At 34.9% G+C, this 25948-nt stretch overlaps 1 protein-coding gene across 1 annotated transcript in view; it reads right to left on the bottom strand.

Moving 5' to 3' along the window:
- Window positions 1–589: 589 nt before the first annotated feature.
- The window catches only part of LOC133327780 (E3 ubiquitin-protein ligase hyd-like), a 60892-nt gene continuing 35533 nt past the window's right edge, over window positions 590–25948 (bottom strand). The window contains exons 4-11 of the mRNA XM_061536318.1: window positions 3429–4087; window positions 2261–3362; window positions 2130–2191; window positions 1729–2060; window positions 1463–1669; window positions 1175–1322; window positions 882–1112; window positions 590–819 (exon numbers count right to left, since the gene is read on the bottom strand). Coding sequence (XP_061392302.1) covers window positions 607–819; window positions 882–1112; window positions 1175–1322; window positions 1463–1669; window positions 1729–2060; window positions 2130–2191; window positions 2261–3362; window positions 3429–4087 — 2954 coding nt within the window. The 3' untranslated portion in view covers window positions 590–606. The remainder of the gene's footprint in view (window positions 820–881; window positions 1113–1174; window positions 1323–1462; window positions 1670–1728; window positions 2061–2129; window positions 2192–2260; window positions 3363–3428; window positions 4088–25948) is intronic.

Genomic DNA, 25948 nt, shown 5'->3' with positions numbered 1-25948 from the left:
TTTTTTCTGAAAACTTTGTTGTTTTTAATACATTTTTATATTTTCTCAATTAAAATTTGTTGACGAAAATAGATTTGAAAAATAACAATTGAAATCTATTCGAAATTTTTTTCCGACTAAAAGGGATTCTTTTCTATTGACAAACTTATCAACATACGTAGAACCCCCACACTTAAAAAAACAATCCATTTTTTCAATTAATTCAGAATATTTTTTATTTGTTTAGCATATTTATAATAACATCAATGCTATTGTGATTAATATTGGTAATAACTTCATTATTAGGTGTCTGTTTATGTATAGAATATAATATTAATGAATCTTATTGGAAATTTGTATCTATTAAAACTAAAAAAAATCCATGTTATTTTATTGGGATGACGTGTTAAAAATAAAGTCTCAAAATTGTAAAAGAAAAAAGTCCAACTTCTTAATTTTACTGATTTAGGAATGAATATTTTTGCGGCTGTTATAAATTAGGAAAAATGGTAACGAATATTTTTCATTTGATAACATAACTCTTGTTTTGGAAATAATTTTTGAAAGCTTATACTACTACTCCATCTTGTTGTTACGAATATAAAAAGAAAACAATATAAAAGTAGTTTACACAAAGCCGAAATTTTTTGATTTAATAGCCAAGAGCAATTTGCTACGCAATATTGATTTACTTGAATACAGGGGAATATAGAGCCTAGAAATACACGTATTGGCTGTTGGTAAATGAGTATCGTCCGCTGGTCGAATAGTTACGGATGGCAACGGTTGAAATCCTTCTTCGGATGCAGGTAAAGCAGGAGATCCTGTCCAGAAGTACACCTAAAAAATAAAAACATTTAGTTGGCAATATAGTTTTACAATATTGTACAGATTCATCTTACTAAGTCCTGTCTTTCAAGAGTATTCATTTTTTCCACAATGCTCCAGAACCAGCGCTTGAATTTTAATAATTTGTCGGAACCTTCACTGGATTCGTCATTAAAAGTTGTATACGAGATCAACGTTGATACGTTAATATCGCCGACTCCATTTAAAAGTAGTCGCAAGTCTTCCGCGGTTAAGCTCTGCATGCAAGTATCCGGCAAAACGTCAAAAACTCCGTCTCGAATAGCCTGTAAATATCAAAATATTTAATGAAATATAATTGATTTTTCGTCAGCTATACACTGTGTACCTCGAGCGCTTTCTCTTGGGCTTTGATTAGCCTATATTCAGTATAGCGTCTAATGTAGTCAAAAAGATTTTGAGCAGTGACTTGAATTTCTCTACCACCTGGGATCAATTCCACACTACCGCCTCCTTCTTCTTTCATTAAATCGATCCTACAAAATAAAATCATATGTTGTCAAAACAGTTCCATTGTTTATAAATTTGGGACATTGAAAATTTCATTCATTTCGTTCATTTTAGCTTCCAATTAAGCATTTCATAATGTATTTACACAAACTAATTATACACTTACACAAAGAATAACTCCATCCGAGATATGGCTTCTTCACCCTCTTCCGTTTGTGAGTTTTGTATAAGCTGTCTAAATGATTCATAAATAACTGGATCGAAGAATGCTAGGTCGTGGAACTTAATTTTACGGCCAAGAATATATTTTAGAACATGCCTTTGCAGGAACAATGGCAGTAATTCATTTTGCAACAGACATAGGCCAATTAATCTAAAAAACAACTTTTGTAGTTATAAATTGCCTAGTGTGTTTTGTTCGTAAAATATTACCTTCCTATATTTCTAAAAGCATTTATTCGTTCAAAGGATCCATAACCTTGTCGAGGTGTATAAAAACCTCTTTTTCCAGGCATGTAGAACAGGGGCTCGTTATCCTCTACATGACAAGGCTCTAATAATACAACAGGATTCATCTTCTTCGACTGTGCGGAAGATGATGCGTTTGTATCTGACTTTTGTTTAAATGTAATTATGTCAAGGGCTTCGCTGACTTTCTGTCGTAACATTTCTTCAGACGACAAAATTGATAATAGTTGCGGAGTTGGTATTTCTAAGAGCATTCCAGTTATTTTAGAAGCATGTGTGGAATTCAATGAGTATATCTGCGGAGTGAACCATAACAAAACAATTTGAAAAAAATGAACATTATTTTAAAATTTAATAAACTGTACCTTTGGATACAGTCTTTCTCCCAGTTGTTGCAAGTGCACAGATAAATGTTCATTGGGATTTTCTCCAGGCAGATCTGTAATAAAATATGGTAGCAATACAAACATTTATAATTATTCCTGCCACTACTAACCTGGATTGTCTAATATGGAGACATATGGTCGAGCGTAAAAGTTAAGAGCCTTTCTTTCGCGAGCTGTACGCCACAATATTTTGCTTCCAGTGCCCCGCCTTTGTAAAGTGGGTAGTTCGCGACCTGGCGCACCTCTGTTCCTTAGTATACTAGAAAATGGCACACCGTATTTGCCACTGTTGTTTCCGACCTGAACGGACTCCAAATTCGGCATTTTTGAACTGGCTAGAAGGGCTTCAGAAATGGACGTGTAGAAACTGCGGGCTACTCCAGAACCTTCACCCGGTTCATCCTTAAATGTCACTTTGACTCTGTTAAACGTAAGAGGGGGATGCACCCTTCTGTTTTGGCTACCGAATTGGGAATTGAGTTCTTTGAACGTTTGCATTATTAAACTTTCACGATTGCGCTCCAATTTGCAAAGTATTAAATCACGCTGTTGAGCATTTCGCAACTTTTCCATATGCCGTCTGAATCTCATTTCCTTAACAGGGAATCCACGCAACTCTGGTAAAACAGATCCATGCTCCATACCGACGTCATCCATAAATACTCTACCGAAAAGATCTAGCGCAAGCTTCCATCGCCCAAGTAAAAAGTTCCAAGATGGAGAGGAATCGTGCGATTCGCATTTCTGACAGAAGTACTGCCCACGTGCAGGATACATTAATGGTGTTATTTTAGTAGATCGAGCGCCCGCATTCTTTGTTGAGTCATTTGGAACAACATATGTAATATTAGCTTTCTGCGATGTGGAAGGTTCTTCGTGAATTTGCCCAGATACACCACCAGCTCTAACAATGACGCTGCGAGCAATGGACGATGATGTAGTGTTCGAGACATTCGAATTCATGCTTGTTTCGCTATCTGAAACACGTGAATTTTTGTTCGGAACTATTATAACATCTGGCCTTGTAGCCATGACACCAGCTTGACTTGTGTTGTGAATGTCCACGATATTTTCTATACTTTCACCAATGTTATCCACTTCCATTCGCTCAATATTATCGCTTTTATCTTGATCTGTTGATTTCGAATCATCCGAGTATTGTTTCTTCTTAAGTTGTAGGTATACATTTCCTATATTACCACCAACACTGTTGTGATCTGCACTATCAGCAACGTCTGTAACCATTCGTAGGCTTGATGATTTCGATATAGAATTCATATTAGTGTTTTCTTCTTCGCCAACTGAATTAGACGTGTCTTCCGAAACAGGTGATTGGTTGGTAGTCGCTTTCGCCATAGAATAAGACGAGAATCCTAACTTTGTTGGTGGGTAGTCTAGTATATTGTAGTTATTTTTATCTGCTTGTTGTGCGGTATTTACTTCATTGGGGGATATGATTAATGGTAGGTTGGCAAATAAGTCCTGACGTTTAGAGTTGGGCTGCAATAGATGTGGTTTGTCTGCCAATGGTATTGCGATATCGAGCGGCAAGTCGAAACCGTCTGGAGCCAAACAACCAAGACTCAGTGTCGAATCTGACCGAGTGAAAAAGGTGTGTCGTCGAGACGATCCAGATCCCATCACATTTGAAGAAGATCCCATTCCGACATCGCCATATGGTTCATCGCTTGTTATATTCGACAATTCATCATCGGTGTCATCATTTTCGTTTGTATTCAGAGTATTACCTACAATACCTTCATTCTTTTCATAAAAGTTTGTATCATTTCGCATATAATATATAAAACCATCAAGAACATAGGCGATATGACGTAAAGCAGCAATATCCAGGACAGGCAAAGCATCGCGATGTTCGGATGTATGAGCACGCATAAGTGATAGACAATACGTGAAGAAGTCTCTTCGTGACGTAGATGCTAAAACAACAAACATATATTGATATTATTAAAAATGTCCCTATATATACAGTATGCCAAGAATGACTTTACACATGCATAATTATTAAACATATTCAGATGTAGAAGCTTTAAATAACACATATTTATTGGTTATTTATAATAATTGTATGCTTCACTTCATACAGTTTGAGTCAACGAAATTAAAATTGATTGAAAAATAAAAGAACAGTACAACAAAAACAAATATGGATCTGTTTTACAAGTGTCAAATAACTCTACACATCTCGTGCTTTTTTCTTATGGTGAGCACTATATGAATTTTAACGGTACTCTACCGTTAGATTTTGCGTGTTCTACTCTTTTGTTTTATATTGGGAATCATTTTATGACAAAATTTTTAAGTGTGCTCAACGTACCCTGAAATAAAGTATTAAAAATTGCTAGGCAAAAGGTTATCCTTTGATGTAATTTAGTTGATATATTACAACCGCCAATTGGGAAAAAGTGTGATTGAATCGTTGGAAATGTTTTCAGTTACACGAAAGACAATTTACAATGTATTAAATCGAGCAGAAATCAAGGGAAGATTGGAGTTAAAGCGAGGTGGTGGTCCGAAGCCCAAAATTAATAAGCGTACTGAGCGCATAATTATTAGAAAAATTATACAAAACCCTCAACTTTCCACAAGGACGCTTGCGAGGGAGCTCGTGGTGTTATAGTTTGTCACGAAACAGTTCGACAGACAATATTAAAAAGAAATACTCATCAAGAGTAGCACGCAAAAAAACCCTTACTATCTGCAGCAAATATAGAAAAAAGATTCCTTCGCCCATACGAACGTTTCACACCCGACTGAATATTGGGACAACGTTATATTTTACGATGAAACTAAAATTATGTTATATTATAACAATGGGCCACCAGAGTATGGCGTAAGCCTTTAACAGCACTAGAAAGGCAGAACATCATTCCAACAGTCAAATTAGGAAAAATGTCAATAATGATTTGGGTGTGCATATCAAGCAAAGGCGTGGGAGACTTAGCTTTTATTGAAACAACTATGGACGCACAACAATAATTAGATATTTTAAAGAAGCACTTGGTAACCAGTGCTGTGAACTTTGGGTTCATCAGGGATAACAAGCCACATTTTAAATTTTGTCAGGATAATGATCCTAAGAATAAGTCACATATAGTGCGCATGTGGCTTCTTTATAACTGTGGCAAAGTTTTGGATACGCCAGCCCAAAGCCCAGACCTTGACCCTATAGAAAATTTGTGGGTCTATTTGAAAAAAGGTGGCTAAACGGCAACCAAAAAATATAAAAACCTCAATATTGGATGAGTGGCAGAACATTCCGAACAATTATGACTTGCAAAAGTTGGTCCACTCGAAGAAAAAACGTCTGCAATGTGTGGTAGATGCAAAGGGAGGCCATACCAAATATTAAAACTATGGAAATGTGTGTTCAATAATATTATTGTTATACTATATACCTTAACATTTACTTCTTGTGAAAAAAGATAATTGACAATGTTAAAATTGAATATTTTTTGTTTTTGTTATATTTTTTAATGTTTTTAAAATGAACTTGCTATTTTTTGCATTTTATCTCTGTACATATGTATACAATTATGAAAAAATCAAAAAAAAAAAAGAAAACTTTAATAACAAATATTTTATGTTAATTTCTAATAAAGTTGAGAAAATTGTGTATTTATTCAATGTGTAAACTCATTCTTGACATACTGTATATATATATATATATATAGTATATATATTTGTATATACATAGATATCTGTTACGTAACCAAATTTGTTTGGAATGTATTTTTAATTCGAAATTTCTTTGCTCCAATATATTAACACGCAAAAAAGAAAAAAAATCAGTGAGCTGCAAAAATATACTGACAGATGTTTTATAGCATTGAATTCATTTGCATCAGTATGAAAACGAATGGTAGGGGGAGACTGGGGCACCTTCGGCAATCGCGTTTTCGATATGAAGCTCTCACCGTACATCACTAGTTTCGATACATAGGTATCGAATATCGAAATAAATAACTGACACAAAGATTGAAATTTCTAGCTAATAAGCTTATTTAGATACATAGGTTTTTGTATTTTTATAGATATTTCTGTAATATTTCAATTCCATTTCGTAAGTATTTCGTGTATAAAACTTTTAAAATTTTTAAGACAATATTATTAAAAAGTGGTTAACTACGATGTGTATAATTATAAAAATATTTAAAAATATAATGTTTTTACAAATCTGATCGAAACAAATGAAAAAAACTATAAAAAGTACATTCGGGGTACATTCGGCATTTCAAAGTGGGGCACATTCGGCCATATACAGATTGTGCAATATTATTTCCTTAAAATGATTTTGAGTTTGTCTTTAAAACTATTCCTTAAATATGGCTCGAAATTGCATATACAGTAAAAACGCGCTAATCCAGATAATTGATTGCAGACCCCAATCCGGATTACCGAGATTTCCGGATTATCGAGTTTTATTAATTGGTTTAAATTTATATTAATTTGGTGATAATTTAATTATTTTTATGTTTTTATTAAAAATGAAAATTATTCATTTCAAAAATATGAACTTTGAATATAATAGGTACCATTTTCAATTAAATTTGCAACGATTTTTTTATTAAAATAAAAAGTAACGTATCTTTACAATCCGGATTTTTGAGTCAAATAGGTCAATCAATCCGGATTATAGGATACGCAATGGGTTGTGAAATGCAGTCCGGATTACCGAATAATCCGGATTGTCGAGGTCCGGATTATCAAGTTTATACTGTATAAGATCAAACGTGCTTGTATTGACGAAAATGCGATAGAAAACCCCTATTTCTGATGGTGTGTGCGACCTTGAGATGTAAACGTCCGCCGCTAGAAAATAAAGCCCTATAATTCAAACATTGTGTGGCGTATTAAAACCAAATAGAGCTTTTAGAGGATCAGAAATTCAACCAGACTGATAGCGATGACAATTACCCGGCTATGACTATGGTGCCGAATGTACCCCATCAAATGCCGAAGCTACCCCGGCACAGTGGGAAAAAATACCGATCTAGCGCGCAGAAAATCAAAAAATGAAGTTGAAGGGAACTTTAAAACATTAATGCAGTTTTAAAGTAGAGTGTTGAGAGTACTTAAGTCCGTATAAAATAATCCGAATTAATAAGCTAGAACGGAATAACGGTACATTTAAAATAGAAAAATTTTCCAATGCCTTAAATGACATTTTTTAGCTATAAAATTGCGATGGCCGTGTTCATTCTGTGAATATATTATTATAAAATTTTGTCCATTGGTATTTAATTAAATGGTATAGTTATATAAGTTATTTTAATTTAGGTGTTTCGGGTCCGGGGTCCGTTTTTTTTAATTCCTTCAATTAAAATAGGGGTTTAGTATATTTTTCTTGTGTGTCTGTCTAGAACATCATACTAAATTTTTTCCTGCGACTTCCTGCGACTCTCGGATTTATGGCAATTTTTTGAAAAAATGCCAATTTTTGTGTAGGAAGCTTTTTTAAGGTTTTGTTCAAATAAAATTAAAATTTTGTGAATTTTTTTTGATATAATTCATCAAATATGACTTGGAATAGATCACAGCATAGCAGATAAGAAAAAAACAAGTTAAAAATGTCCATCCTAAGGTTCCAGAGTACTGGGTGTGAGTATGAAAATGAGGGTATTTAAGTAAGCTGCTCCAAACGTTGATTTTAAACACATGCACTGAATATACATTTATTCCAAATGTCTTTCTAAATAAAAATTGAATTAAGAGTCTTCTAAAATACCGCAGGTAAAGGGTCCACTTTATGAAGCCTGGAAAAATATCATTGTTGTAACATTCATATATACACTGTTTTACCTATACTTATGATTAGAGATGGGCAGTGGGTAAATACCCAAAGGGTAAATACCCGGTAAATTGGGTAAATACCCGGTAAATTGGGTAAATACCCATTTGTGGGTATTTATTTGGGTATTTACTATATTGAATCGGTAATACAACATCTTGCACCCTATTTCCAGGTTTCTTTTATCAAATCGATTTAGAATGGATAGTTTTACGATACTTTAAAGACGTGGGTAAATACCCGAGTTTTTACCAAAAAATTGGGTATAAACTCATTAACTGCCGAACCACTTGACATAGGCGGCCACAATTTTGCACACATGTTTCTAATGACAAAGCAAATATAGAAATCCAACATGGGGACCCTGGGTCCAAGTTTTGATATAGCCCCCATATAACCGTATCTCCCGATTTAAGGTATTTTTTGCCTATTAGACACATTTTAAGGCCAAATTGGCTGTAATTTGGCACAGAGTGTTCTTTTTGGGTACCAAATGTCCATGCAAAATTTTATGTATGTAGGTCCACGTTTACTGGTAGCCCCCATACAAAGGTACCCCTATTTTGAGTATTTACCCAAAAATTGGGTATAAACTCATTACCTGCCGAACCACTTGACATAGGCGGCCAAAACTTTGCACACATGTTTCTAATGTCAAAGCAAATATAGAAATCCAACATGGGGACCCTGGGTCCAAGTTTTGATATAGCCCCCATATAACCGTATCTCCCGATTTAAGGTATTTTTTGCCTATTAGACACATTTTGAGGCCAAATTGGCTGTAATTTGGCACAGAGTGTTCTTTTTGGGTACCAAATGTCCATGCAAAATTTTATGTATGTAGGTCCACGTTTACTGGTAGCTCCCATACAAAGGTACCCCTATTTTGAGTATTTACCCAAAAATTGGGTATAAACTCATTAACTGCCGAACCACTTGACATAGGCGGCCAAAACTTTGCACACATGTTTCTAATGTCAAAGCAAATATAGAAATCCAACATGGGGACCCTGGGTCCAAGTTTTGATATGGCCCCCATATAACCGTATCTCCCGATTTAAGGTATTTTTTGCCTATTAGACACATTTTAAGGCCAAATTGGCTGTAATTTGGCACAGAGTGTTCTATTTGGGTACCAAATATCCATGCAAAATTTTATGTATGTAGGTCCACGTTTACTGGTAGCCCCCATACAAAGGCAGCCCTATTTTGAGTATTTACCCAAAAATTGGGTATAAACTCATTAACTGCCGAACCACTTGACATAGGCGGCCAAAACTTTGCACACATGTTTCTAATGTCAAAGCAAATATAGAAATCCAACATGGGGTCCCTGGGTCCAAGTTTTGATATAGCCCCCATATAACCATATCTCCCGATTTAAGGTATTTTTTGTTTATTAGACACATTTTACAACCAAATTGGCTGTAATTTAGCACAGAGTGCTCTTTTTGGGTACAAAATGTCCATGCCAAATTTTATGTATGTAGGTCCACGTTTACTGGTAGCCCCCATACAAAGGTAGCCCTATTTTGAGTATTTACCCAAAAATTGGGTATAAACTCATTAACTGCCGAACCACTTGACATAGGCGGCCAAAACTTTGCACACATGTTTCTAATGTCAAAACAAATATAGAAATCCAACATGGGGACCCTGGGTCCAAGTTTTGATATAGCCCCCATATAACCGTATCTCCCGATTTAAGGTATTTTTTGCCTATTAGACACATTTTAAGGCCAAATTGGCTGTAATTTGGCACAGAGTGTTCTTTTTGGGTAGCCCCCATACAAAGGTACCCCTATTTTGAGTATTTACCCAAAAATTGGGTATAAACTCATTACCTGCCGAACCACTTGACATAGGCGGCCAAAACTTTGCACACATGTTTCTAATGTCAAAGCAAATATAGAAATCCAACATGGGGACCCTGGGTCCAAGTTTTGATATAGCCCCCATATAACCGTATCTCCCGATTTAAGGTATTTTTTGCCTATTAGACACATTTTGAGGCCAAATTGGCTGTAATTTGGCACAGAGTGTTCTTTTTGGGTACCAAATGTCCATGCAAAATTTTATGTATGTAGGTCCACGTTTACTGGTAGCTCCCATACAAAGGTACCCCTATTTTGAGTATTTACCCAAAAATTGGGTATAAACTCATTAACTGCCGAACCACTTGACATAGGCGGCCAAAACTTTGCACACATGTTTCTAATGTCAAAGCAAATATAGAAATCCAACATGGGGACCCTGGGTCCAAGTTTTGATATGGCCCCCATATAACCGTATCTCCCGATTTAAGGTATTTTTTGCCTATTAGACACATTTTAAGGCCAAATTGGCTGTAATTTGGCACAGAGTGTTCTATTTGGGTACCAAATATCCATGCAAAATTTTATGTATGTAGGTCCACGTTTACTGGTAGCCCCCATACAAAGGCAGCCCTATTTTGAGTATTTACCCAAAAATTGGGTATAAACTCATTAACTGCCGAACCACTTGACATAGGCGGCCAAAACTTTGCACACATGTTTCTAATGTCAAAGCAAATATAGAAATCCAACATGGGGTCCCTGGGTCCAAGTTTTGATATAGCCCCCATATAACCATATCTCCCGATTTAAGGTATTTTTTGTTTATTAGACACATTTTACAACCAAATTGGCTGTAATTTAGCACAGAGTGCTCTTTTTGGGTACAAAATGTCCATGCCAAATTTTATGTATGTAGGTCCACGTTTACTGGTAGCCCCCATACAAAGGTACCCCTATTTTGAGTATTTACCCAAAAATTGGGTATAAACTCATTAACTGCCGAACCACTTGACATAGGCGGCCAAAACTTTGCACACATGTTTCTAATGTCAAAACAAATATAGAAATCCAACATGGGGACCCTGGGTCCAAGTTTTGATATAGCCCCCATATAACCGTATCTCCCGATTTAAGGTATTTTTTGCCTATTAGACACATTTTAAGGCCAAATTGGCTGTAATTTGGCACAGAGTGTTCTTTTTGGGTACCAAATGTCCATGCAAAATTTTATGTATGTAGGTCCACGTTTACTGGTAGCCCCCATACAAAGGTACCCCTATTTTGAGTATTTACCCAAAAATTGGGTATAAACTCATTAACTGCCGAACCACTTGACATAGGCGGCCAAAACTTTGCACACATGTTTCTAATGTCAAAGCAAATATAGAAATCCAACATGGGGACCCTGGGTCCAAGTTTTGATATAGCCCCCATATAACCGTATCTCCCGATTTAAGGTATTTTTTGCCTATTAGACACATTTTAAGGCCAAATTGGCTGTAATTTGGCACAGAGTGTTCTTTTTGGGTACCAAATGTCCATGCAAAATTTTATGTATGTAGGTCCACGTTTACTGGTAGCCCCCATACAAAGGTACCCCTATTTTGAGTATTTACCCAAAAATTGGGTATAAACTCATTAACTGCCGAACCACTTGACATAGGCGGCCAAAACTTTGCACACATGTTTCTAATGTCAAAGCAAATATAGAAATCCAACATGGGGACCCTGGGTCCAAGTTTTGATATAGCCCCCATATAACCGTATCTCCCGATTTAAGGTATTTTTTGCCTATTAGACACATTTTAAGGCCAAATTGGCTGTAATTTGGCACAGAGTGTTCTTTTTGGGTACCAAATGTCCATGCAAAATTTTATGTATGTAGGTCCACGTTTACTGGTAGCCCCCATACAAAGGTACCCCTATTTTGAGTATTTACCCAAAAATTGGGTATAAACTCATTAACTGCCGAACCACTTGACATAGGCGGCCAAAACTTTGCACACATGTTTCTAATGTCAAAGCAAATATAGAAATCCAACATGGGGTCCCTGGGTCCAAGTTTTGATATAGCCCCCATATAACCATATCTCCCGATTTAAGGTATTTTTTGTTTATTAGACACATTTTACAACCAAATTGGCTGTAATTTGGCACAGAGTGCTCTTTTTGGGTACAAAATGTCCATGCAAAATTTTATGTATGTAGGTCCACGTTTACTGGTAGCCCCCATACAAAGGTACCCCTATTTTGAGTATTTACCCAAAAATTGGGTATAAACTCATTAACTGCCGAACCACTTGACATAGGCGGCCAAAATTTGGCTCAGATGGTTTTTATATCAATACAAATATTGAAATCCAAAATGGGGCCCCTGGGTCCAAGTTTTGATATAGCCCCCATATAACCGTACCTACCGATTTAAGGTACTTTTACGATCAAATTGGTTGTAATTTGGCATAGTGAGATTTTTTTTGCACAAAATATTCATGCAAAATGTGGTTTTTGACACACATGGTTTAAAATCAATATTATTTCCTGTATGGGAAAAGGGGTCTTCAAAACACACGTCAAATAGTTCGGCTGTAAAAGAGTTTATAAATATATATAAATACCCAAAATCAGGACCGCTATATAGGAAAATACCCAATTTTTGGGTATAAATATATATAAATACCCAAAATCAGGACCGCTATATAGGACAGAAAAAGTTGACCAGAGCAAACAATTGGTACTCATAGAGAACTCTCTAAGCCAAATTCCAGCCAATCAAATTGGCTAATAGATAAAAATATCCTAAAATCGGGAGATACGGTTATATGGGGGCTATATCAAAACTTGGACCCAGGGTCCCCATGTTGGATTTCTATATTTGCTTTGACATTAGAAACATGTGTGCAAAGTTTTGGCCGCCTATGTCAAGTGGTTCGGCAGTTAATGAGTTTATACCCAATTTTTGGGTAAATACTCAAAATAGGGGTACCTTTGTATGGGGGCTACCAGTAAACGTGGACCTACATACATAAAATTTTGCATGGACATTTGGTACCCAAAAAGAACACTCTGTGCCAAATTACAGCCAATTTGGCCTTAAAATGTGTCTAATAGGCAAAAAATACCTTAAATCGGGAGATACGGTTATATGGGGGCTATATCAAAACTTGGACCCAGGGTCCCCATGTTGGATTTCTATATTTGCTTTGACATTAGAAACATGTGTGCAAAGTTTTGGCCGCCTATGTCAAGTGGTTCGGCAGTTAATGAGTTTATACCCAATTTTTGGGTAAATACTCAAAATAGGGGTACCTTTGTATGGGGGCTACCAGTAAACGTGGACCTACATACATAAAATTTTGCATGGACATTTGGTACCCAAAAAGAACACTCTGTGCCTAATTACAGCCAATTTGGCCTTAAAATGTGTCTAATAGGCAAAAAATACCTTAAATCGGGAGATACGGTTATATGGGGGCTATATCAAAACTTGGACCCAGGGTCCCCATGTTGGATTTCTATATTTGCTTTGACATTAGAAACATGTGTGCAAAGTTTTGGCCGCCTATGTCAAGTGGTTCGGCAGTTAATGAGTTTATACCCAATTTTTGGGTAAATACTCAAAATAGGGGTACCTTTGTATGGGGGCTACCAGTAAACGTGGACCTACATACATAAAATTTTGCATGGACATTTGGTACCCAAAAAGAACACTCTGTGCCAAATTACAGCCAATTTGGCCTTAAAATGTGTCTAATAGGCAAAAAATACCTTAAATCGGGAGATACGGTTATATGGGGGCTATATCAAAACTTGGACCCAGGGTCCCCATGTTGGATTTCTATATTTGCTTTGTCATTAGAAACATGTGTGCAAAATTTTGGCCGCCTATGTCAAGTGGTTCGGCAGTTAATGAGTTTATACCCAATTTTTGGGTAAAAACTCGGGTATTTACCCAAGTATTTACCCACGTCTTTAAAGTATCCTAAAACTATCCATTCTAAATCGATTTGATAACAGAAACCCGGAAATAAGGTGCAAGATGTTGTATTACCGATTCAATATAGTAAATACCCAAATAAATACCCACAAATGGGTATTTACCCAATTTACCGGGTATTTACCCAATTTACCGGGTATTTACCCTTTGGGTATTTACCCACTGCCCATCTCTATCCATAAAGCATGCTATACCTAAAGTGGAACCAATATTGCTTATATCGTAAAGAAATTACCAAATATTTGAATTTATCATTATATAAGGTGATATGCCCAATTGAGGACTGATATAGCTCACTTTCGAACGAAACATTTTGCGTCACAATACTTGCACGTTAAATATCGGTGCTATGCATATTGCCGGCCGATATATTTCATTCTCGAACCTGACGTTCTAGTTTTTTATCTCGATATCCTCCGAAAGTAAAATGATTACATCAATACTTTCGTGTACAGAATATACCCCTACTATGGGGATAAAAATTTGACGCCGAACATATCAGTTAACTATGTGTGTAACAGGAAAAAGGAAAGGACACATAATTCATATTAAGAATATGCATAGAATCACTTTCTGAGTCGATTTATGCATGTTCGTCCATATTAAATTGTACAAAGTACCGGTCGTATTTATGATTCGAATTGAATGAATTGACGAACCCTATTGAAATTCAGAAAAATCGGTTCAAATTTAGGTATAGCTCCGTCCGATTTTATGCAAGTAGTGTAGACAGTAGTGTAGACATTTTTTGCACGAAATTTGGCATTGCGAACTGAATTAAGTTTAAAATGCTGTGTGTTAAGTTTTGATAATTGGGTTCAGATTTAAATATAGCTCCCATATATATTTTCGTTCGATTTAATGTAAATGCACAAAAGTCCATATATATATTCGATATGCACGAAATTGCTATAGCGTTCTGAATTGAGTCTAGAATGATGTGTGTTAAGTTTAGTGAAAATCGGTTCCGATTTAGATATAGCTCCCATACATGTTTTCGGCCGATTTTTAGTAAATAGTGCACCAAAGAAATTTTGAAAAACGTATTGATGTTACGAGTACCAAGTTTTATTGAAATCGGTTTATATTTAGATATAACTCTCATATATATTCTGAACGATTTTTAGTAAATGGTCCATGAAAGGTCAAATTTAGGCCGATCGACACAAAATTTTGCACAACGTTCTAAGGTTAGTATAGCCTAAAATGTGTTAAGTTAAGGTATTAAAATAAGCCTAGAATATTGCGTTTTGTAAAATTTGGTTCAGTTCCAGCAAATATTGTTTTTATATATATTTTCAACTGATTTCATGTTAATTGTGCACCATATAAAAAACTGGTGTCCAATTGAGATTCAATTTTGAACAGCTCTGTGTTGTTGCATAATGAATATCTTGATTTAAATCGATTTGTCCTAATGAAATGAAATTTTGCATAAAGTAAAGGGTATCATATAGTAATAGTTGGTTCTGATTCCAAAATTTGTTTAGAAGTATTGGGGAACACCTAAACTACATTTCTATAAAACATATTAAAACATCGTAACCCATTCGAAATCTATAACGAAATTACTACGATTGTTTTAGGTAGATTATAATAAAGGATCTTCAAGTCGAATTTTTATATATATTCCTTTACTGTATATCAGAACTCATATCTTGAGAACACCTCTTGTATATACCCAAAGACTTGTAGAGGGACATATAGACGATCCAGTCCGACTGGTGTTACCTTACTTGGTGTTACGAATTACAGTCGAGTAAGTTCATAACGAACTTTCCTTATAGCGAACACATTTTCTGGTATAGCGAACTACGGATACAGCGAACATTCTTTATAACGAACTATTTATTCTGACCCAACTTTTCATTTTGTTTTGTTACAAACAATGACAATCCGCACTAAAGTTATGTTTGCATGAAATGTCAGCTTCATCAAAGAGAAAGAGAAGCTGCTTAAGTGCTGTCAAAAAACACACAAAAACTGTCATTTTCGGAACTGAATATATTTTTTCCTGTTTATCCAAGGTTATTGCTTATCTTGGATATAACGAACTTCTTCTGTAACGATCTAATTTCCTGGTCCCTACGAGTTTGTTATAACCGTACTTTACTGTACTAATAAAGTATATGGGTTTCCTTCGAAACCATTAGATATCGCAGCTTGGTATATATTGACAATCATTTTTAAATAAATAACTTGTTATCCATTAAAATGCTAAAACATTAATATTATTCATGTAGCCACTTAATATGTTCTACTTTTTGTTGCCTTATAATATTATTATCATTCTCAATTCCGTCATGTGAAGCATAAACAGCACTTATGGAATTCTACCAGGGCCTCAAACACATCACCATTAATATTACAAAATATCAAAGAGCAGAGCTGTAACTCATTTGTTGTTTGTATGACGCTACATTTAACATAAGTAATTACCTTTAGTACCCCCAAAAACGGAAGTAAATGAGTGAAATTGTATTCCATCGAAAGAACAAAGGAAAAAGATCACACACACATACACACTTAACAAAGAAAATGAAACTAGGCAACATTGAGAACAGGCTTTGTACAGGCAATTAAACCTCCGAAACTCCTTTGATAACATCCAGCGAATGTCTATGGCCCAAAAACCAAAAAATGAGGAGAGCTTACATTATTCATATGTGACTATTACTTCTAAATTTTATATGCGAGTATGTATGTATATGATTACATACGATATGTATGGTATACTGACATACTGACGGTTGCCTGCCTGAATGATACTTTTAACTTTTCACACTAAAATTGTTTAACAAATTTCCAAAGACTCAAATATCGTGGATGGTTAGATAGCTAGATGTTGGGCTGGCTGGAGTCTGGTGAAGGGAGGAACGGTAAGTATTTATCAAATTGTCTGAATAATTGACTTAAGCAAAACCCCTTTTCTTTTAATAATAATGCTGATAAAAAGAAAAATTACTGAATTTTAATGAACGGCATAAATTATTTGGCCTAATATATTTAATTGGAAACGTTTTGTTTGGGGAATGGGGGAATAACTTTGCCAAGAGAGTAGAAAAATCAATGTGGCGTTTTAAATTCAGATATGAAAATGTAGTTAGAGAATTTAAACAGCCATAACATCTACTGTAAATTCGATTCCCAAACATATTGAAGGTAGAGAAGGAAGAAGGAAGTAATATTTTAAGGTGTGGTCCAAGAGATGGTATATTCCCCATCAACTCAATAATTTATTTATAGTCCCGCCAAGTTTGAATTCGTAACTACAGCATTGTTTACATAGAGGAGAAAAATTGTGAATTTAACTGTTAATTTGTTAAATGTTAATGTATTCGCCCAAAAGGAATATTACCAAAGTTAATTTGAAGAAACTTTAATTAATTCCCATCTCCCTGAAAATGTTTGGCCACAATTTGCCTTCAAGGTATCATAAGTCAATGTGTTGAAATGCCAATGTTAAATTGAATAAAGGTATTGTGCGTATTCGGACATACAAATGGGTCGGAATGAAATTGAAATGTCTGTAATAATATAAGATATGTTTGTAATAATAATAGAATATAGCATCCTCAACGAAATGAATAATATATATATATATATATACATATTTTCTTTTTTGTACAAGGTCTGATAAAAAATTACAGTTATTATAATTTTTTTCAAAAGATTAGTAACCTTGTTCTTTCCAAATTAATCTGCCCTTGAAATAATATACTAATTCCAGTGTTTTTTTCTTAATCATCTAAATTGGTATAGCCAACAACTCCTGTTTCGATTTCTCTTTTATCGCCTCAATTGTAGCAAATCGCTTCCTTCCATCGTTGTCTTCATTTTTGGGCAGTGTAAAAATCAGCGGGGACCAAGACCGGCGAATAAGGTAGTTGAGGCATGATAACGGTTTTATTTATTTATTCCATGCATAAAACTAAGAACTATCTTAATAAAATTTATACTAATAAAAGAGTAAAGTGATTGACTGACTGATTTAACGATTCATCAACGCCCAGACGAAACGACTGAAGCTAGAATCTTGAAATTTTGGGTGAGTGTCACTCTTGGTCCATAGGTGACACATAAGGCTGGGTTTTTGGAAATTCGTACTAGAACGGTACGAAAAGTACTAAATGTGATACCATTTGTATTTGGCGAACCGGTAGAGCTAGAACTCTGAAATTTGGATTAGTGGTCGCTGATGGAGTGTAGCAAAGGGTTTTTGGAAATTCGAACTATAACTATCTGAAAACAGCTAAAATTCGTTCTAGAACGGTACGAAAAGTACTAAATGTGAAACCATTTGTATTGTCCGAACCGGTGCAGCTGACGGAGTGTAGGATAGATGTACCAAAGGGTGTGGGGGTGTAGGCTCGGGGTATGCAGGAAGTTTTGTTAGTTGGTTGAGAGTACTTATGGAAATAGTGCGTACTAAATGGAAAAAATTGTTAAAATTTGGATTTGGGTGAACCTTTAGAGCTCGAATCATGAAATTTTGTACTAAATGGTACTCAAATTTTCCTACATTGGCTAACGAAGTTGCGGGCATATGCTAGTACAAAATATAGGCGATTTAAGTGGAAGACGTAATCAAAATCGCAAAAATACCAAATAATGAGGGGATTCGTTTTATACTCATCAGAATTCGAAATACTAAATAACAAACAATTTGTGTTCCATTATATGGGGGCTACCCTAAAACGTGTGCCAAAATTTAGAATTCTTGGTAAGAATATGTGATACAAAATGTGAACCTAAAATATGCATAGAATCACTTTCTGTGTCGATTTTTACATGTCCGTCCCTCTCTCTGTCTGATACGTTTAATTGTAAACAAAGTACATGTCACATTTATAATTCGATTTGGATGAACTTCGGTATAGCAAAGCGCACTGAAATGAGTTAAGGATTATGTGTGCTAAGTTTCGTGAAAATCAGTTCAGATATACATCTTTCGAATTGCACGAAAGTTGAGTCTAGATATAGATCTCATATACATAAATTTTCGTTCGATTTTATGTAAATGGTGCACTAAAGATCCAAAGCTAGGCCGATTCCAAACGTATTGAAATTAGCTCCCATATATATTTTTGTCTGATTTTAGGTAAATGTTGCACCAAACGTTTGTCCGATTGACACGAAATTTGGCACGACGTATCAAAATGAGCCTGCAATAACGTTATTGCGTTTTGTTAAAATTGGTGCAGCTGCCGACAATGCTCCGGTATATATTTCCGACCGACTTCATGTTAATTGTTCACGGAATAATTGACGGGTGTCCGATCGGTTTTAATTTTTCAAGATTTTCAATGGGCTGGAAAATCAATACCAATACTTGTTAAGGTTTGTAACTTTGCACATATATATTTGAAGATTTAAAAGAGAAGAAAAATAATTTACAAAAAATGTCTGTTATTGCTTTGTTGTTGTTTTTGGTAATTAAAGAAAAGTCTTATTTTTGATGGCGGGCATGATAACTCCTCACTGGAACATCGGAATCCGAAAAATCCAACGGTGTTGGAAAGAGAACATGACTAACTCTCGTATGAACTAGGATTATTGACTTCGCTCTAAAATTAACAAAATGGCGGACCTTTGAAAAAATATTTTTGGAAAATCTCCGATTTTTGACCAAAAACCATGTTAAAAAATGAGGAAGATCTTCACCGATTGGCTTTATCCTAGTTCATACGATAGCTATACACTCACAAAGGAACGTGGAATCGATTGGGTTATTAGTTTTTGAGTTATCGTGCCCGCCATTCGCAAAAGAGAAAACCGCGTTTTAAGTTTGAGATGCCCTTTAGCCGTCACTTGAAGCTGACACAATAAATCGGCAATATCTTCAAGAGTTCTTGAGATTTTCACTTGAAATTTTGTAGAGACATTCTTGAATTAGTGTAGAATCGAATTAAATAAAAAAAAATTGACCTCGAGAATGGGGGGTCCCCTTAAATCGAATTACATACATTTGTTTCCTTGTACGGAAACGACTCTAAATCTGTCCGAATGAAATGAAATTTATTCATTTAAGTCCGTTCACATATAGATAAAGATCACTTCGGTTTATTTTATATCAATGTTATTTCCAAAAAGAGACGTCTATCAGGATAAATATGTTGAATATATCCAAAGTATTGAAGGGTATCGTGTAGTCGGTCCCGCCCGACTTTTCTATTTTAATACTTCTAATAATGGGTATGCCCTCACTTGTTAAGAATTTTATGTTTTTTGACAGATGTGCCTTTTTGGAAATTATATCAAAGCAAAATTTGTAGCTCTTATTAAGGGGCAAAACATTGCTGAAGAGTGAATGTCAATATTTCGAGTAGTTCACGTGGTAATCGCACGTATTATTTGAAAATCCACCTAAAAGCGACAAATTTAAAACAGATTTTAAACGAAAAGCTTAACTATTAATTCAAATACCAGGTAAGGGTTTCTTCCCACATCATAAGCTTTAAGATTTTGGTGGTCCCGATTGGTTCAAGATTTTCATGTTAAATAATGTGACAGCGTAATTTTCACTTTCATTATAATCACCAACCCCATCTGTTTAATTGACCGTCATTTAATGTTAATATTTTGACACATATCAATGTTATTTAACATTTATCAAATACTAGCATATACCCGCTACTTCGTCAGCGAATGTGGGAAGTATTTAAAACCCAATACCAACCAATATTAACACTTAAAACCGTTTGGTACCAATATTCTCTTATAGTACTCAACCCTACACACAAATTCTGACCGCAAAATAAATCAAGCACTATACAAAATTTTGTGTCATTTAGTTAAATTTCCAAATTTCAAATATCAAATCCAAATCCAAATTAAGTACCAGTTAGTAAACATAAATATATAAATTGTCTTCCTACACAACTTCCTACATTAACATACGAATTTCCAACACTTCCCACATACCCCAATCTTAATTTCAAATTTCAGGATTCTATCGGTTCCCCTAAATCCAATTTGTTTCAAATTTAGTGCCATTTAATACACATAGGTTCAAATTACATTACATTACTACAGACATCATGCAATCAATTTCAAGATTTCAGCTCTATCGGTTAACTTTTAATCCAAACTGTGCCAAATCTAGTGCCATTTAGTACACATTTCCAAAACTTCCTACATACCCCATTCGAACCCCCAACAGTGATCCTAACCACCATTTGGTACCATTTAGTAAACATTATTACGAATGTCCAAAACTTTCTACATAGCCCAATACTACACCCCGACAGTGATCCTAACTTCAAATTTCAAGATTCTAGCTCTATCGGTTTACTCAAATCCACATTTGGTACTATTTTGAAACTGTAACCCTAACTCCAAATTTCAGGATTCCAGCTGTATTGGTGCACCAAAAATTTAAATTGTACAAAATTTAGTACACATTTGTACGAATTTTTAAAACTTCCTACATACCCCAATCCTACACCCCCACAATGATCCTAAATCCAAGTTTCAAGATACCAATTCTATCGGTTCGCCCACAATTCAAACTGTACAAAATTTAGTACAAAGTAATACAAAATTTCAACACTTCCTACATACCCCGGTCCTACACCCCCACAGTGATGCTAAATCCATGTTTTAGGATTCAAACTCTATCAGTTCACTCACAATTCAAATTGTACCAAATTTAGTACACAGTAGTATTAATTCCCAAACTTCTTGCATACCCCAATCCTAGCCCCCACACTGATCCTAAATACAAGTTTCAAGATTCCAACTCTATCGGTTCACCCACTATTTAAATTGTACCAAATTTAGTACACATTAGTACAACTTTTTAAAGCTCCCTACATATCTCAATCTTAAACCTCAACAATGATCCTGACTCCAAATTTCATGATTCTAGCTCAATTGGTTCACCTAAAATTCAAATTGTACCAAATTTAGTACCATTTAGTACGAATTTCAAAAACTTCCAACTTAACCCAAACCAACACCCCCACAGTGCTCTAAAATCTAAATTTCAGGATTCCAACTCTATCGGTTCACCCACAATTCAAATTGTACCAAATTTAGTACACAGTGGTACGAATTTCCACAATTTCCTACTTAACTCAAACCAACACCCCCACAGTGATCCTAAATCCAAGTTTCAGGATTCCAATTCCATCGGTTCACCCACAATTAAAATTGTACCAAATTTAGTACACATTAGTACAAATTTTTAAAACTCCCTACATATCTCAATCTTAAACCTCAACTATGATCCTGACTCCAAATTTCATGATTCTAGCTCAATTGGTTCACCTAAAATTCAAATTGTACCAAATTTAGTACCATTTAGTACGAATTTCAAAAACTTCCAACTTAACCCAAACCTACACCCCCACAGTACTTCAAAATCTAAATTTCAGGATTCCAACTCTATCGGTTCACCCACAATTCAAATTGTACCAAATTTAGTACACAGTGGTACGAATTTCCAAAACTTCCTACTTAACTCAAACCAACACCCCCACAGTGACCCTAAATCCAAGTTTCAGGATTCCAATTCCATTGGTTCACCCACAAATTAAATTGTACCAAATTTAGTACACATTAGTATAAATTTTTAGAACTCCCTACATATCTCAATCTTACACCTCATCAATGATCCTGTCTCCAAATTTCATGATTCTAGCTCAATTTGTTCACCTAAAATTCAAATTGTACAAAATTTAGTACCATTTAGTACCCATAAGTAATAATGTCTTAAACTGAGTCCTGACCCCAATCCTACACCCCTACAGTGATCCTGACTCCAAATTTTATTGTTTCCGCTCTATCGGTTCACCCAAATCCAAATTGTACCAATTATAGTACGATTTAGTACTTTTCGTACACATAAGTAACAAATTTCCAAAACTACGTACTACGTCCTATACTCCGACGGTAATGTTACTTTAAATTTTCAGGATTCTAGCTCCATTTGTACCTCCAAATCAAATTTGTACCAAATATGGTACTACCATATAGTACTTTTCGTACACATGAGTACACGGTTTCAAAACCATCTCCTTATATCGACCCTACTTCCCAACCCTAATTCGCATTCCAAATTTCAAGTTTTTAGCTCTATCCGTTCTCATGCTACAGAATTGTACCAAATTTAGTATATTTTCGTACATTTCGGATAGTTGTAGTTCGAATTTCCAAAAACCCTTTGGTACATCTATCCTACACTCCATCAGTGACCCTCAATCCAAATTTCAGAGTTCAAGCTGTACTGGTTCGCCAAATACAAATGATATCATATTTAGTACTTTTTAGTACTTTTCGTACCCTTCTAGAACGAATTTCCAAAAACCCAGCCTTATCTGTCACATTTGGGCCAAGAGTGACCCTCACCCAAAATTTCAAGATTCTAGCTTCAGCCGTTTCGTCTGGGCGTTGATGAATCGTTAAATCAGTCAGTCAGTCAATCAGTCAGTCAATCACTTTACTCTTTTATTAGTATAGATAAATTATATTCACAAAAATATGAATTTTCGACTTTGACCTCATTTCATTTGTAAACCGTGTCCCACAATGATATAAAATTTTACTGGTGTAAATAGTCTTTAATTTTGCCTTAAATCGTTTCAGATGTAGATATAGCTCCCATATATAATTCAGATATAAATATAGTTCCAATATATACTTTTTCTTCTGATTTAATCTTTGTGCTGCTGAATGTCCAATGACACGATAACTTCAAATCGATCAAGATTTACATGTATCTTTCATACATAGTTTTTTACCTGTATAGATTACATAAATAATTTCGTCCGATTTTGTCAAAGGTCCTCTATTTTATCGACAGGATATTGTAATTATACGACCAAAGTTATTAGATTTATTGCGGTATATATCTTTATATACCTTACAATAAAAATTGTAAAAGCATTTCCTGTATATGTATGAAGGGTATCATACAGTCGGCTCCGACTTTTGATCTTTCTTTACGGGTTTTGATAGTACATAACCCAAAAAAGTCCATATGACTATCGAAACATGAACATATGGGAAATTACAAAATTCTGTTCACGTTCACAAATTCGGAGCTGTTATAGCTGTTTTAAATATTGTATTTCAAATATAAATTAAATTAATTCCTATTTGTTGTAATTCGCGAATTTCTTCACAAATGGTTGAACACATTTGTTGTCTTTGCATACTTGTCAAATCACATTGAAATACGGTCCAATAATCGTGAACAACAAATATAAGCATGAACATATCTGAATTGCCCCAAAATGTTTTTTTAAATTTTTTTTATTTTTTAGTATGGTATGGAATACGGGTTTGTCTAGATCTTCTAAAACATGTGATGATTTTTTCAACAAATTCTTTTAGATGATTGTTAAACATCGGCAGATTCATCTGATAACAGTTTCGACTGTAAAAATTACTAAATAAAATGCAATTACAATAGATAAAGATGATCAACATTAAAAAGTATACAGTTCGCGTATTCGTTGAAATCAGTTGATGCCCATACGGTTTTCGTATAAACCGAATCAATCCCTTCCAATAATTATGAATTTTTCGAGGTTTCATTTAACGACCAAAGTGTACCGCCTCATGCACTTTACTATGTAAAAACCCTAAAAATTACGCAACGTGCATAAGATTTTTATGCGCATCAGATGTCAGTAATCTCCTATGGAAATACACAAAAGTACACCACAATCAATTTTGGATAAAATAAGCATATTATTCGCCTTACAATCAATTTTGGATAAAATACGCATATTATTCGCGTATCGATATCTAAAATCACGCGGGGTTCCACAGTATTTGAATGGACTTTCTTAAATTAAGACTCAAAAAATAGGGGTTTTATAAAAATTTACGCACCAAATTTTCGTCTTTGGGATCCAATTACAAAGAAGCTACGGTAAGCACAGTCATGATACACTAAACGAAGCAAAATACGAGTTATACAATTCAATAACCAGTTTAGTTCATTATCTGGTTGCGCGTCCTTATTATAAGAACAATTCAAATAACACCGAAAATCCGGCTTCAAAATGTCAGCACCCGTTTTCCCCCATGGGGTATTCTTCAACTTAGTCGCTGATTACATGTGCGTGCGATGTGTAGTTTAGCAACAAAAAAAAATTGTTGGCTTCGACACATTTTCACCATTTTTTGATTTTATCACCATCACAGCTTCCGCGCAACTTATTATTTATTGCCAATATTCTATGATTTTGACAAGAACACTTAATTTTATAGAAATGAATTTAAATTATATGCAATATGTTCATATTTCGCGAGTTATAAGCATGCAAACCTCAGTTTCAAGGAATTACAAAACATTTTTGTAATTTCCCATATATTCAATATTGAGACTTTGTACTTCTTCGGATACAAACTACACCCATTTCGGTTCGATATAAAATTTATTAAAGATTGTAATATTATGAAATCCACATATTTTTACTATGTATTTTCTAACATGTAAACCCATTCGCATTATATCCTCTAGTTGAGCCCATCACGTCCATTAAGTTCTCGGCTGTTAGTATGCGGACCACTTGAATACACAGCAAACATTGAAATGTGGCATAATAATACACACACATACCTACATACTATGTCAATAAATTTGCGGCCTATGTCTTAAAATTCTTCATCGACATTAGCAGTCGTAATACTAGACATCGTCGTGAAAGCTGTAAAAAGTTCCTGATGAAAGTTGAAAGATTAGAAACGAAAGGATTTTAATTAATGTATCATTCCATCAAAGGCAAACAACAAATTCATCTTTGCCAAACATCCAAACTATTTTCGTCAAAGGCAGGCAACGGCCCATTCTATTGGTGGAGGGGCTGCGGAATCTTCAATGCAAAGAATCAACTAAAGTTCTTTTCCTTCTGGCCCATTAGCTTGCGTGTATGCTGGTAGTGATGGTGGTGGTAGTGGTGGTAGTGGTGCTGAAAGAGGTTGGTTGAGGGCTCGACGAAAGTTTTATAATTAAGCTGTCAAAACAGAAAACAGAATATTGTTATAAGTTATTTTCGACGTTTTTACGTTTTACGTAAGTTTTACAACAGTTTATGGACTCGTTTTCCTTTTGGTAGTCAGGGGCCGTATAAACGTTTTCGTACATGGCATAATGGCTTTTGAGGTACTTTGTGTTTTTGTTGTTATGTTCTAAATGTAAGTTTTGCGGCTTAATACGAACGGT

This window comes from Musca vetustissima, unplaced genomic scaffold (genome assembly GCF_032173495.1).
Source record: "Musca vetustissima isolate MV318-11 ecotype Yass unplaced genomic scaffold, APGP_CSIRO_Mvet_v1 utg33277, whole genome shotgun sequence".
Classification (NCBI taxonomy): Eukaryota; Metazoa; Arthropoda; class Insecta; order Diptera; family Muscidae; genus Musca; species Musca vetustissima.
Note: the sequence above shows the minus strand (reverse complement) of the source record. Positions and strands in the feature narration are given on the sequence as shown.